Genomic DNA, 16,338 nt, shown 5'->3' on the forward strand with positions numbered 1-16,338 from the left:
GTTTATCAACCAAAGGTTGATTAAACAAGGCAAGCAAAACTAATTGGTAGATGTTAGAGGAAGGTCTGCTGTATATTTTTGAGTCTATTTTGGCTCTGGTGGTAGTAGAGTAGGAAATGGTAAGGTGTTCCCCCCCCCCAACAGTTGATAGCTTGTTTATTCAATTCTCTCTGAGTTAAGTTTCTCAAAAATGCAGCAGGCAAGTGTAAGACCCAATTAAAGACAGATAATGAATCAGCTAAATGTTCTTTAATCAGTCAGTAGTCCTAGAGGGAAAACAGGCCTCATTTCCACTTTAACACATCATTTTGTAAACTTGTAAAGACCAGCATTCTATCCAATAGTTGCTGCAAAATTTTCTCACCAACTTGTTGGATTATGTGCATTTATTTTACATGTTTGGATCTCTACTACTCCTATGTGGCCTTCTTTCCCGACAGCTTCAAATAAATCCCCAGAACTCAATTTGAAGTCATTCTAAAAATGAAGTGTACTGCCAGAGTTTTCAGGTACAATTAATGTGAAACTGAGCAAGTGTAGATAGCACCCAACTGAGTTGCTGATTATGATGCTGGGACCAAACTAAAGGCATTGGATAAGATGAGGTTGCATTGCTAACAGTCTCTTCAAAATAAAAGCTTCGGGAGTAAACTGCTGCTATTTTTGAAACAGAAATGGCAAGGGGGTCTCTAAACAAGCTTTTAGCGATCAGTGTTGCCAATAGCTGAATGCACACATTTTTTTTAATTCACCGTTTAGTTTTTGAATGCTAAAATACTAAGATTTCTCATGCTCATGCAGTTTCATAAGTTAAGTTCTAATGGTGTTTTAACTATTAGCATTGGTTATCCAATCAATTCATTGACTCCAGGGGTGGGTAAACGCGAGTTTGTGGATTTATAAAGTCCTGCACAGCTGAGGCAAAGCATATCCAAAATGCCTCCATCCCTGTTCCAAAGAAAGTTTACAATCTTCCTCGGATTTGAACCCAAGTATTAATTTAAAAAGAAAATCAGGAAGGGATATTTCCATTGTACATGTTCTTCATGACTTTAAAACACTGATGCCCAATACAGATCAGGTCACAGCTTTCAAATCACAACCAAGTGCACTACAATATTCTTCTTTTATTTAGTTTAGAGAAGAATCTATCAGTACAGGTTGCAGAAAGAAAATGTTTAGTGCTATTTACAATTTGTTTTAAAACTCTGCTCTATACAAATTTAATTTTGATCATTATGAACAATATCTTTGTAGGCCTACTGCATATAAAGCATTTTGTCAAAGCAATAACATTGAATAAAATAACCTGATTACATTTAAATGAAGTTGATCATTCAGGAAACACAGAACGTTTGTAAGGGCCATGGACTCAAGTACAGAACACAAATGTCAACCTGCAATTTTTTCTTAAAAGCCTAGAGCTATTTATATGGATTATTGTTGTATTATTCTACACTCCAATCTATATTTAAGTTCTATAGTTATGTTTTTATAAGATTTTTATTAAATATATTCTACACATTTGTAATTTCAACTAGGAAGAATTTCTCCCTAGCGGAAAAATATAAAATCTTTTATAATTTTTTACAGGTTTAGATGAAACTAACTCATGCTTTAGTGCTGTGCAATTTTTTTTAGCATATCAATTTTTAAATTATATGAAGAAAACAAATGGCATCCTTTCTAAATATGTATGCTTTAAAAACCAGTTTTTGATTTCCAATACAATTGCAAGCACTAACACCAAATGCACATAAAATAAACAAACAAAATCTCATCATATGGCAGAGGTTTTTCTTTTCTTTTTTTCATTTTTCCTTTTAATTATTTGTTTGAAGTCACTAATGAGTAAGCATGACACTGGACACTAAGATACGGATGAATAAGAATGATTGAAAAACATCAATTGCTGATATTCAAAGACATAAAATTGATTAGTAAATGAGGTCTTCTAATATTTATGCACATTAATAAAAGCCTATGAACTACAGGAAATTGCCCCTCCCATATTAAGGCTAGGAAATGCACTCTCTGCACTTATTTGTGCTGTCTGAACAAGCACTCAACTAATGTACGAGAAGAGTGCATATCAATGAAAAAAATCAGTTTCAACAGCCCTCTACAGAGTGCTTTAAAATTACAGGCACATAGTTTGTTGCAGTGAAAATATATATATGTCTATTGTCAGACAATTTTAGTTAGTATTTTGTGCCAGTTTGGCCACCAAGGTTGACTTAGGTAGAATTTACTTACTTTGTAGTTATTTCCCCCCCTTTCAGTTGGCCGTTACTGAATTTAAAGAATAAGACTGCTGATAGTATTTTCCAGTGCTGATTCATTTCTCTGTGTTTGAAATACTTAAGAGCTTTTGATGATGAGGTCTATATATCGTCAACCATTTTTAGTGCAAATTGCATCTAGAAATCTTGATTGGTTAAAGTTCAGGTTAAGGATGATCTTATGGCAGCAATATGATTCCTGTTGAGAATAGTTAACCTTTCCTTGGAGAGAGAATGCATTGGAGAAGTGGAGAAGTGATGTATTAATAAGCTTGTTCAACAACCTAAAACGTAGAAATAAAAAAGTGTTCATTGTTCTAGAAAAAAAAAGTGACAGCGTTCATGTAATATTTCAGTTCAATGGATTCAGACAGGCTTGTCCTAAGGGTGTTTGAAGCAATGTTGGTCTCCTCTAGTCCAGCGGCATGAAAGACGAAAACTATTATACATCACAAGTAGTAGATACAGCAGAGCTTTTACAGGATCACACAGCAATTGCTCTCTCCAGTTTTTTCACGATTCCTCTGACCTGCAGAACAGAGAAAATGTTTTCAAGATAATTAGCGCAAAATATTACTCTCTGTGTGCAACACAAAGGAGCAGAATAATTCTGAATGAGCATTACGAGCTTTGGTCACATGCCCTTAAAAGGGAAGTTACATAGAAGAATGGCAGATGAAGATGATGGATTGTATGGAGCTAGCCGATCTAACCGGAAGAGTCCGCGACCAGGAGGAGGAACATCACGAAGAATGGAAGAAATTTAATGATTATTTAGTTAAATTTGTTAAGCTAAAATAACTGGAAATAGCGTCCAGATACTTAAAGGGCTTAGGATTGTATCTATGTTAACTGATAAAATAATATGTTTAATACAAGAAGGAGAAGATTTAAAGATGTTAATGTTTAATTTAAAGGGTATTAAAATTGGGATTTGGAAAACCGTTATAAGGATATGCAATGAAATTCAACTAAGGGGAAACGAAGAAGTCGTTATACAAAGTAAATAACTGTTATTTTCAATAAGGTTATGATTTATGTCTGTTATGTTTTGTTTGTTTTATGTTTTTGTTTGTCATTGATATTGTAAAAACTAATAATTTTTTTGCAAAAAAATAAAAATAAAAGGGAAGTTACATTTTCAAGTGTAAATATAAATTCACGTGTTCTAAGAACCACACAAAAACCTTTAGATTTCTCCTCAGCACAACATTTTAATAAGTCACAAAGAGACTGCAACCAAAGTGCAGATACTTTGAATATGTGTCCATTGAGTCCAAGTTGGAAGCATCAGCTTACCTTGAGAGTTTGGCTCTGGCAACGTCTCTCTAGCCACCAAATGCATCACTGTCGTCTTGCCAAAAGGAAGTTTTAATGCTGTGTGTGGGGAGAGAGAATTACTTGTTAATACTCTTCTTCATCTCTATAGATACAGCAATATACAATATCCAAACTGCTTATTTTCCAAAAGTGCAAGCTTTCACTATTTGATTTATTTCTTGTCACTTTAATTAGTCACTCTTCAGCTGGAGCTCTCAGAACAGCAGCTTACAAATATAAGTTGCAGAAAGGGAGAATAAAATATTGTCCCCAGTCCTTTGTTGCCCCAATATTTGAAACAGTCAATACAAACCTAAATTTAAGTATTTGTTTGGCTTGTTTCTGATAATAAAGGAAGCCATGTTTGTTAAACCAATTATTTGTCAGCCTAGGAACAGGGAAACTTGGGTTTAAAACTCCACTCAGTCACGAAGCTAACTGGGTGACTCCACTCAGCCTAGCCTACCTTTTTTGTGAGGATTGGTCACAGGGGAGAGAACTTTACATGCAACCTCAAGGTCCTTGGAAGTAGAATGGGATGGAACTGGGATAACATAGCTGGTTTTAAATTCTCCTTGACTTATCAGCATTTTTCATACCATAACACCATCAACATATTTATATGTACTAAAATGCATGGGTTTTTTTTTAGAAATGTGTATAAAAATACTGGCTAAAATTCAGAGCAAGCATGAAATGCTCAAGTAAAATCTAGCAGATTTGTATATACCATCACAGATTTCAGTACAACTTCAGCACGCTTCCTCTGAAGTTCCCTGCTCCAGTAGAAATTCTTCATGCTTACTTGATATAGAATCATAAAATCACAAAGTTGGAAAGGAACCCAGAGGGTCATCTATTCCAACACCCTATAATGCAGGGATCTTTTTGTTCAACATTTGGGCTTGAACCCACGACCCTAAGGGTCTCATGTTCTACTGTCTGAGCTAGATGCAAAGACAGACAATGAGGAAGTTCATCTGAAGGAATGTGAGCGGTGTACATAAATCTTTATGATTTGCCAGACCCCTTCTAAGGATAAGAAAAACCCTCTGACAAGCCTTTATTCTTCAGTGCTGAATAATCCTGGCCAACCACTTTGTGCTTACTATTTTGGGATATTTGCAGTCACACATTTGAAATTATCCAATAATGCAAATTGGCACACAGTCAAACTAGTTAGTGGGAGATTTGACCTGTTAGGAAAGCTAATCTCAAGCAAGCCAGAACAATTTTTTCTAGTGTACATGCATGCAAACTTCCAAGTATGCACACTCACACCCAAGTTCAATTTATATTCCCTCTGAAATTTTATCATGAATACAAATACTGCAGTAAAACACAGCATTCAAAAAGTTGACAATAACTAGGAGTGTAGTTCACAATATAGTAAAAACCAGGTAGAAGTGCATGCCACAAGGGGGCACAATTGAACTGCTTTTCTACTCCAAGTGAGGCCATTTCAGTCTTTTATAACTAATCATTTGGAACCTCATGGCTATGCTAGACACAGCAAGAAAGCTTCCCCTTATTCCGGTTCTCAATCTGCCCAGCCACAGTGCTAAGATTTAGATCACTGTTATGCAATTTGCATAATATTTAGAATACAGATTCTAAGGACTGTATGCAGTACAGGAGGCATATGAAGACTGAAATCAAATCACTTTTCCAATTAAGAGAGGACTGCTATTAACTACTGGTAATTAGTACCATCATTTCCAAGATGATATTTACTGCAGTAATACCTGAAGAGAAATTTAAAATGTGATACACCGCAGACCACTGAATGATAACCCCTTTAAATATACTGAACCTTTGAATTTTTAAGAGTTACAGCCTAGTACTCAATTGCATGTGTAATGGAACACATAATTGCAACTTTAATTAAAAACATTGGTGGGATCGTGCTCAAAGCTGAGAACTTATTAAGTACCACTGATTTTAATAAGAGCCTTTGCTGAATTCCCCAAGTAAAAACCAACAACACCCAAAGTGCTCTAACTGGGGATCATGCCGTCTGTTTACTAAGAACAAACTTTTATTTTTGTATTGTATTTATATATTGCCTTTCTGCCAAGAAACCCAATGCCATTTTAAAACAATGGCCCTAATATATGGTATGAAATGTAGAGTGTTAAGGGTCCTCCTCTTGGGCCATCTGATGGTCTTTTTAGAAGCTGATGTCACAAGTTCCTAAGACTGGACCTCTTTGCTTCTGCCTTGCCTGGGGCACATTGGTCTTTCTTAAGGTGGAGAGAGGCTGCTCCATGTGTTCCCTCAGATATAGATGTTCCTGTCATAGGCTTCCTTGCTTCACTAATTATGCTAGGAAGTCCATTTCTTGCATTTTATAAATCAGACAAAGATCACCCACAGAACCACCGTCTCCAACTGAATTTATTTCATTACCTCCTAATGTCACGTTGCCATGAAGAAACCGTCCTTGATAAATAAGTCGCAGAATATTTGGACTGCTTACTTGCTCTTCTTCCCAGTCTGAAAAAAGTAGCAAAAAGATTTGTCAAGTGCATTCACTGTCTTGTTTATCTTTTAAGTCTCCATTTATACCCTGCCTTATTAGACTATACAACACACTGCATAAACATAATTACAGGTATGAGAGCTTTTATTCCTTGCTATAAAGCAGGCAAGGTTCCCCTTCAATTCTAAAAAAGGGGCAGTGGGACCAGTTGGAAAAGGAATAGATAAGGCAGGCACTTCAGCCAATATCAGCTAACAACAACAATTCCATTTAAAGATTTAATTACTATAATAGTAACAAACCACTATTACGAAAAAAAATCCAGAACCACAGCAAGGCAATACCTTTATTAGGTCAACCAAACTGTCACAAAACAGTGAGTAAGCTCTCAAGTTCTCCAGTATGCTTCATCTTGTTGGAGGTTAAACAAAACTTGGGTGAGAGAGGGGAAAAGCTGGTTGATGGAGCCATGGAGCCTGTATTTAGTCACCAGGTCATACGTCACTTTAAACCATAGGTAAAAGCAAGCAATTGTTTTAAGTTAAGTGCTTTGCTCTTTCCTTCGGGACGTCGGGGAAGAAACAAACCACAAGTGCTACTTCCCACATTCTTCTTTCTTCTTCTTTTTTGGCGATCACTCATAGCCGAGTTATATTGTCTTCAATGAAGACGGTCTGTAAGTGACTGTGAAGGCCAATTATGGATCCACATGTCCTTCCACAGGAGGGACATAGGTTTCCAGGTGGGAGTTGGTCATGGTGAGGGTTTGCCAAACGTGCCTTACTCTTAGCACGTTTCTCCCTTTCGTTCTGAGTTCGAGCATCTTCAAAGTCCATGACATCTTTGGTAAATACTGTTCTCCAATTGGAGAGCTCACAGGCCAGTGTTTCCCAATTGTCATTGTTTATACTATTTTTTAAGTTTATACTATTTTTTTAAAGATTTGCCTTGAGAGTCTTTAAACCTCGTTTGTTTACCACCAGCATTATGTTTTCCATTTTTAAGTTTGGAATAGAGTAGTTGCTTTGGAAGACAATAATCAGGCATCCAAACAACATGACCAATCCAAACGAAGGTGATGTTGAAGAATCATTGCTTTGACACTGGTGATCTTTGCTTCTTGAAGTACACTGGCATTAGTTCGCCTGTCTTCCCAAGTGATGCGTAAAATTTTTTGGAGACACTGTTGATGGAATATTTTGAGAGTGGTGCCCTCCAGAAGAATTGGACGACTACAACTCTCATCACCTCCAACTATTGGTCATGCTGGTGAGAAGTGATGAGAGTTGTAAGTTCCAATCATCTGGAGGGCACCTGGTTGGCAAAGGCTGCTCTAGTAGGTACCATGCAGATTTCAGGCTGCACCCAGGACCTCTCTGGCATAAAGAAATGTACCATGGTTGTGTCCTGAGTTTTTGAAAATATAAAACCTAGTTGCTACCCAAAGCTTAATGAGAACAATTAATCAATAGCTCAGTAACGTAACCCAGTCCTACTTGTTTTATTAGACTGTGAGATTTATTACACAAATATTCAGCTGTATAATCCACATATAAACTCCCAAAATAACACTGAATTTACAAAAATGGGAACCATGTCAAGTATGTTGAAACCACATACCTAAACATTTGTAAATACATCACCTTGTTTCTGTCTACGGTGTTAGCTACCCACTCAGTTTGGTGTCATTCTACACATTTGGTTAACATCTCCTCTGCACTTTTATTTACAAAGGCGTTAGAAACCGGGAGGCCTAGTAAAGAATCGTGCAGCACTCAACTTGTCATTTTGCTCCAGGTTGACAAGGAAGTGTTGAGGAGCACTCTCTGGGTGGGTATGACCCAACCAGCAGCCACATTTCTTTCAAACAGCAGCACTGTCTAGCTCACCAACAAGAATATCATGGGGGACTTTATCAAAAGGCTTGCTGAAATCCAAATATACTACATCCACAGCATGTCCATGATCAACCAAGCCAGTTAACTCTCTATCAAAGATGGAGATAAGGTTAGCCTGGCAGGACTTTTTGCAATCACAGCTTCCACCCACCCCCAAATGCACACTGACTGACAGCTTAATAATCTGTTCTAGAACCTTTCCAGGTACTGATGTCAAGCTGACCAATAACCAGTTGCCTAGGCATTCTTTTTGGAGACACAGACATTTGCCTGCCTCCAGCCTTGTAGTATTTCACTTGTTCTCAAAACACTGAGGATGGGGTTCAGTTGTTCCTCCTGCCCCTTTCCTTCCTGCACTTGCTTTGTCATTCTTGTTCCTCCATCCCAGGTCATCCCACCTTCTCTTTCTCTTTCTCTCTCTCATTTCTTAGTTGCTTCTTTATCCCCCAGTTCCTCCTATGTTTTTATCATTTTTTGTATCTCCATTCAAATTGGGGCAACCCTTTCTGACCGGCTTCCTAGATCTTTTGTTTTCTTGTCTGTGATAACCTCTCATCAAGTTTCTTGCCTTGCTGCTCCAGACAAGAACACCTTGATAAATTCTGCATTTCTATCTGTATGCTAGACATTTGTACCCTGACCTGATGCTTCTTTTCAAAAATCTTGCCCAAGCACAAATAAATATTTTAAATTAAATAATGAAAAAATAAAAATAAAAAACCCCAGTGACACCAGTTGTATCTCCCTTTTATCAGTCATGTGAGGCAGACTGGCTGAACAAGAAGGGGCTCAAGGTCAGCCATGGAAAGAATGACATCTAATAAACTGAAGCTCAGTCCAGATAAGACAAAGGAGCTTTTGGTAGGCTATTCATCTGACAAAGGTGGCAGCAGTTCAGCCTGTTCTGAAAGGAGCTGCACTCTGCTTAAGGGATCAAATTTGCAGTTTCCAAGTAACGTTTTTACTCCAAGCTGAGATTTCAAAATGCACAATTGCCAAACATTTAGCTCCATTAGAAAATTGAAGCTTTTAAAAAGGATATTGGGAGGGGTTGTGGGGGAGTAATCTAGACTGCTTCATATTAGAAAATGTCTAAGCTGCAGGGGGGGGGGGTGTCTCATACTGGCCTGTGGCATGCCTGTGAACTCTTCCACAGAATTCAAATTGTAATATTGTAAAGTACAATATAATAAATTATAAGAAGCAACAAAAATGCAATTAAAATCATATAGAATCTAGCATAGCTCATTAAAATTGCTACAACAGGCAGGAAAAAAATTAAATGACCAAGACCCTCAGCAATATTCAAGTGATCCAGGGTGTGTGTGTTAGAAACCATTGGTCTAAGTAATGTACAAATATACATATAAAAGTTAGCATAGAAGTCTGTAAGCACATCAAATACAAGAGTGTGGCACTTTTGGTTTCACCCTTTGAGCTATTACCAGCCCAGTAATATTCAATGATATTCTGCATTAGAAAATAAAGATATTCTTTACCACCACCATCCCATGTTGAGTCCCACCCCCAATGTAGAGGGGGGAAGCCGGGTTCACTTGTCCCAGGCCTCAGAGGGCTAAGAAGGCAGAGGGCTCTGTCAGGGGCCTGCTGGACTTACACCGTTTGAGTTTATAACTTTATTCTAACAAGACTCCTGCCCCGGGCCTCAGACAAGCTCTGCACAGGTCTGATCCCATCTGAATACAAGGTGTGGGGGAACTCGTCTGTAATACTTACCCATTGGCCAGTTATCATATACATGCTTTGCAATGTCTGCTGCTGAGTCATTGGGTGAAAACAAGAATTCTTTCGTTTTTCCGCTTACCAAAATGAGGCGCAAATTTATCTGAAAGAGAAAGCAAATAATTAGGAAGGAATGTCAAAATTACAGAACTGAATATTTATGATTGATGTGGATAAAACTGTCATTATTTTAGGCCAGTTGCCAAATAAAAGAAAAACAAATGCCACATAGAAAACATAAACTGAGTCACTTTTTGGCTGTGGTACGAAAAAACAGCAAAGACATCAAGTAAAAACTTCTTGGATTACATATAGACAAGTGACTAAAAAAAGACTATTGTTTTATGGGGGATGGGAGGGAACTTCCATTCCCATCCTGCACATGCTCTTTTTAGAGATAAGAAAAAGCCTCACCCCACCCCTGCTTTACCACCAAACTAGCAAATAGGGTTTAGCAAGCACCCCCCCCTCTGGTTTTGGCTCCAAGAATATTAATAAATATAATGTAAAGGGAAAATGAACCCGATTTGAGGCAATAGCCAATCAATATTTTAAAAAATAATTTATTATTTTGTGTACTCTAACCATATTGCTGTGTTAGTGTCTTCTTTCTTGCAGACAATAAAGTGATATTTTTAGAGAGCATTTTGAGATTTGCACCAGTACATTTTTAAAAAACACAATTACTAACATTTTTGCAGAGTTAGCAACATAGGCACAGCATGCCATTAGAAGGCTTCATACAGCAAGAGCTTTTAAAAAACAAGATATTTGATATTGATCTTCCTGAGACATCAGGAAAACAAGCTCCTTCAAAGGATTTTAAAACTGAGGTTTTATTTTTGGTTATACTGTACAATAAATATATGTCTAACATATGATATAAATAAAGTATTTAGTCCTTTATTAGGAGCAGCTGCTTCTCTGCATAGGAATAACATCTGTTTAAACATGTTGAGAATGTAGTATCATGGCCCTAGAGATATTTCAAAACTAAAATAAGAGGTCCAGTTTTATTTGCCCTCCCCCATCTTATTTATACTGTATATTTAACATGCTGCCATTCTCAGTCAAACACACATAACCCCTCAAGACATTGGAGCAGCTTGAAAAATTATTATATGGTTAATAACTATGGTTTATTAGTTATTATCAAACTGTGGTTAAGAAGAATCTCACTTTCATAATTGTTTATCTTAGATTTATCGTGTCTTGTCTGGAATCCAGCAGTGTTACGTATATGAATAGTATTTTGAACTAATTCATTGTATCAGTTTGACTTATAAATATGGTAGTCACATTTTCCTGAAACATGCTCCTGATTTCTCGGTGACTTTGTGCTTGTTTACTCAGGTCCAATTTCAGACACTAGGTTACAAACTGGGTTCGCAGATCCAAGAATCAATCTACTATTTGACTTTGCTCATGTAACTTTCAAGAACTATCAGATTTCATTAGAGACCAGATTCCCACCTTAAAATTAACTTTGAAATATGTGATTACAAGTGTTGATTCAGAAGTGCAAACAAATCTTGTGCTTGCAGCTTCCATGCATAATGAGCAGATCAGCACTGCCACACTGACCCTTTTGGTTTTCATGGAAGGTACAAGGAAGAGCTGACTGCACTATCTTGACAGCAAGTGGCTTCAAGTAACTTGCTGTAACTCACACAAAAGTTAATGAGTTTGTATGTTGTGGTCTAATGGAATGCTATCACAGAAATACCGAACAATTCTGAAATAGAGCCATTCAGACTGGTTACTGCATTGATTATTACTACATTAACATTTGTAAATTAAAAATAAATAAATCATGCAATTATTTCAGTATAATGCCAGCGAACATATTTACCATTCCCACAGTAACTGTATTAAATATAATTTTTAAAAAACCACATGTGCATAAGGACTCTTCGGGATACTAAACCCCTTTGGAACCTTTGTGTGACAGATTATGTAGCAGAGATAGAGAGTAGAGGGAAGAAGAGAAGAGATTGGAAGGCCATATGAAGCTGCCTTAAACAAAAATCAGACCACTGGTTCATCTACCCAAATGCATTGGCTACATGGACTTGTAGCAGCTCCCAGAATCTCGGTCGTCTTTCTCATCACTGCCTGCAACCTGATCCTGGAGATGCTTTAAGAGCTTTTTTGTGCAGAGCATGTGAGTGCTCTACCACTGAGCTACTCCCAGCGCCAAATACAGTGTTCTGATGCATTTGAAACAGAAAGCAACAGCACACACACCCAATCTAAGGTCTTACCCACACAGAGAGTTTACAACTTACAAGCATTTAGGGACACTGATATGAATTGCACTTTTTATACTGAAAATACTCAAAAGCAGGGTCTCCAGCTGTTGTTGTTGGACTACAAATCCCATCATTTCTAGCTAGCATGACTAGTGGTCAGGGATGATGGGAATTATAGTCCAAAAACAGCTGGTGACCCAAGTTTGAGAAACTTTGCTCTACAGAATACCTAGATGTCATAGTCACAAGGAAAAGAAAGAGATACTGCACTTTCAGGGCTGAAACACATTTTTCCCCCTACATGGATAACCTATGGGAGGAAAGCATTTGTGCACTGTTACCTGGAATACAGTGCTTTTTTGCCAGAAATGTAGTCAGAAAACTAGTGGCGTACACCAGCCTTGCATGTAAGCTATAGCCTAGTACCCATATGAGACAAGCAGGTGAGTGAGCCGTTGAATGTGCCTAACAGAGAAACCAGGCAGGCAGCCAGAAGAGGGAAGCCCCCTTTTGCCTCACCCAGCCCAGGAATGTAACTGCCGCAGCTCTGTCCCTCCTCTGCCAATTCACAGTAGGCTGACATGGGGGAAAAGGGCAGGCTAGTAATTTTGTGGGAGAGGGGTACTTGCAAAGCTGGTGTAGACAGAGGTATCTAAACATAAGAAAGTCTGGAGTGCTCTCCATGGAAACATGGTGACAAATAGACACTTATCACCACATAACTTGTGAATTTCAAAAAGAAAAGCAAAACCTTTTACACTTGTTGGGCATGGATTACCTGGTGGACATTTGCTTGTACTGTGAAATTTGAAACAGCCTGTGCTAGACGTATTTTTATTTGGAAGGATGTACAAAGGAGGGTTGTCAGAGATTTCCATCCTTGAAAGAAAAGATCTGTTTTTATGTTGGTTGTAACCAGAACAATACCCTAGTGATCACACACTTACATCTCAAGGAATCTAAAGTTCATGCAAGATTAACAATGCTGTGGACTGCTTCATGAATTATGGGTCATCATGAATTATTTTCCCTTCCTACTACAACCATTATCTGTTTAGAACATACCCACACCCACATATATGAATTGCAAATTGTGTGTTTTCACTACCAGGAGGACATGAGAAAATGTAAGTTTTAATGTGGTTCACAATCCATTTCTGTATTTCTTCAGAATCACAATGAACTGTGCTATTATTTATTTATTCTTTTGTTCCTGCTTAAAATTCTCAAGAGCAAAACAATATTTTCATGACATACCTCTTGGGCTTTAAAAGTATTTTGTCTTTTAGTACTAATGTGGCAAGCTGAGAAACCACAAATACTTAATGAAACTAAGGGGAATACTCTTGAAGGGAAATGACCAACAATAAGACACAACAGGTTCAATTAACATTTATAAGGAGGGGAGGAATCTCATTTAGCCTGTATAGTAAATTCTCTGTCAACACCTTCTAGAAGAAGCAATCCAAAGTCAGCAGATTCAAGAACTCCCCTATTTACTATGACTCTGTTTTTCCACCTCTTTCTCCCACTTCCTCAGCCCACACAACTTTCTTATTTCTGTTCTGGTTTCAAGCTGAAATGTCCCCTTGGTCAAGAAAGGCTACAATATCTGGTGTGAAGTGAACGTGTGAAGTGAGCTTATGTTGCCAACAAGGACTAGAAACATGACTAGATAACCCTGGTGAAAATGCATTGGTATAGCAGCAGCCAATCATTTTTAGGTCAGGCTGTCCAGCTTCATGCTACACTCAATTTATCTTCTGTAAAACCAGTTTTAGCCATTTAAAATCCAAGACACTTTGTAAACCAGTTTTTCATAACTCCTGACATAGGGATATACCGTATTTTTCGCCCCATAGGACGCACTTTTTCCCCTCCAAAAATGAAGGGGAAATCTGGGTGCGTCCTATGGGGTGAATGCAGGCTTTCGCTGAAGCTTGGAGAGCGAGAGGGGTCGGTGCGCACCGACCCCTCTCGCTCTCCAGGCTTCAGGAAGACATTCGCAGCCTAGGCAGCCCTGCAGGAGGTCCGGCAGGGCTGTCTAGGCTGCGGATAGCAGCCTGCTTCCCGGAGCGTCGGGCGCCCTGAAAGCAGAGCGCCCGGTGCTTCGGGAGCACATCCGCAGCCTGGACAGCCCTGTGGGAGTTCCCCGCAGGGCTCCCCACGCTGCAGATAGCAGCCTGCCGCCTGAGGCAGACATCGGCCAGCCCCACAAGCTCGGGGTACAGCAGGGAGGCGCAGCACCGTTCCTCGACCTGGTTCGGTTTCCCCGACCCGCTTTTGGGGGGGAAATAAAGGAAAAAAATTTTTCCTTTATTTCCCCCCCAAAAAACTAGGTGCGTCCTATGGGACGGAGCGTCCTATGGGTCGAAAAATACGGTACATAACCTTTTTGCTGGAGAAGAAATGTCCAGGAAGAATCCTATCATTAAAATTATGAATATAGCCAAGATGTTGCTAGAGACAGACAAGGCAATGGGACTAGGAATATTTAAGTAAAAATTCAAAAATCATATAGAAAACTATGGTAGTTCAAATCCAATGTATATAGTCATGCAGTCATTTAATTTTATTTTAATTGGGGTGGGTTGTGGGAAGGCAAGCTGGAGATCATGCTTTTTCATAGAAAGCTTCACATTTGAAATCTGCTTTTTCAAAGGTCTGGTGTACCCAAAGTCTCATATGCTGTTTGAATCAGCATAGCCTAAATGATACTGGCTGGATAACAAAAGTGATGTGGAAGTTATACAGACTGCATATAGTGAAAGATGCAAAAACCAATTTTCTACTTGAAGTCAAGGAATATTGGATTTATTTTAGTGGGAATCAAAATAACAAATAATTTATCTGATTTATTAGTTATAATTTGAGGAATTTCAAACCATTAAGCCACTGAACAAAAACAGAGGTAGGATTAGGCTTGAGAGTAAAATATCTTTTGCATCAAAAATCATTTTCCATGCCCAACTTAAACGTCTGTAGTGGTGGTTTGCTCTAGCAGAAGTAAGCAACCCAGACATGAATGAAACACAGACCAAGAAGGCTCTCTTTTTCTTAATTAGTTGGTTGTGTTAAATATAGCTCATAGTAAACATTCAGCCACATGTAGCATAGAGGATCAAGGGTACTAATGCTGCCCATTTCCCTGGAGCAAAGCTCTGCGTTAATGAACTCTGACATAGCTTTGCACAGCTGTTCATAGAGCATTACGTCCATCTTTCTCTCAGAACAAAAGGTTGGTAAACACCAAGTTGACTTACATGAGTACTATACCCACATTGGATTTGCCATATACAGTACTGTACATGAGTTTTACTAACCAGCATTTCTAATGATGTAATCAAAAGCTTGGGTCAAGCATAAATTTAGCTAAATAGCTACAACACTGTGTTGTGAACTTCAGTGTCAGGCTGGAACCTGAATCTGTGGCAGCCCATATCCAGGAAGATTGCTCAATATATTGCAACACATTATCCAGCCTCAAGTAGCACAAAGACCTACAGGACCGCCTCTCCTGGTATGCCCCGCGGAGGATCTTAAGGTCCACAAATAACAACACTTTGGAGGTCCAGAGCTGCAAGGTGGTTAGATTGGTCTCAACTAGGGCCAGGGCCTTTTCGGTACTGGCCCCAACTTGGTGGAAAGCTCTGTCACAAGAGACCAGGGCCCTGTGGGACTTGGCATCTTTCCGCAGGGCCTGCAAGATGGAGCTGTTCTGCTTGGCCTTTGGTTTGGACTCAGTCTGACCCTTATGTTTCCCTTCCCTTATGGTTTTGATTTATGGGCTACTACTAAAATGAGGCTGCATTTTAAATTGTAATTTAACCCGTATTTTAATTAACTTTTTTGTGTGTTTTTTTGTTTTGTTTCCCCCCTATTACTTTTTATTGTAATTTTATTGGTGTTAGCCACCCTGAGCCCGGTTCTGGCCAGGGAGGGTGGGGTATAAATAAAAATTATTTTATTCTTATTCTTATTCTTATTCTTATTATTGAGGTAAGCATTTAGGAACTAGCTGCCTTATACAGACTCAGCACATCCACCTCAATATTGTTCACACTGACTGGCAGCAGCTCTGCATATAATTTGAAACAATGGCTCCAGAACCAAAAGGATGAAACCTTACAACAAAGGTCCTTCTGACAAAAGTTTCCACTTCTTATTCTTCAGGAATTACATTAGTGGTGCTGCCTGAATATTAATGCGGCAGGAGAGATATGCTACTATAGTACTCGTTAGAAAAAAAAAACAACAACAAAAAAACCAAGTTTCCCCACGCAAATTCTCTTTTGTGAATTTTGACAGAAACATCCTCTAAGTATTCAGCAAATAGTTCGTATTCAAGAAATATTTTATCA

At 38.5% G+C, this 16,338-nt stretch overlaps 1 protein-coding gene across 3 annotated transcripts in view; it reads right to left on the minus strand.

Moving 5' to 3' along the window:
- Positions 1–230: 230 nt before the first annotated feature.
- The window catches only part of UBL3 (ubiquitin like 3), a 50,556-nt gene continuing 34,448 nt past the window's right edge, over positions 231–16,338 (minus strand). For all 3 annotated transcript variants that reach the window (XM_081860866.1, XM_081860867.1, XM_081860868.1), the window contains 4 exons: positions 9,720–9,828; positions 6,012–6,098; positions 3,582–3,659; positions 231–2,811 (listed from right to left, as the gene is read on the minus strand). In XM_081860866.1, the coding sequence (XP_081716992.1) occupies positions 2,759–2,811; positions 3,582–3,659; positions 6,012–6,098; positions 9,720–9,828 (327 nt within the window). In that variant the 3' untranslated portion in view covers positions 231–2,758. The remainder of the gene's footprint in view (positions 2,812–3,581; positions 3,660–6,011; positions 6,099–9,719; positions 9,829–16,338) is intronic.

Source organism: Podarcis erhardii (genome assembly GCF_964252035.2).
Source record: "Podarcis erhardii genome assembly, chromosome: 4".
Lineage (NCBI taxonomy): Eukaryota > Metazoa > Chordata > Lepidosauria > Squamata > Lacertidae > Podarcis > Podarcis erhardii.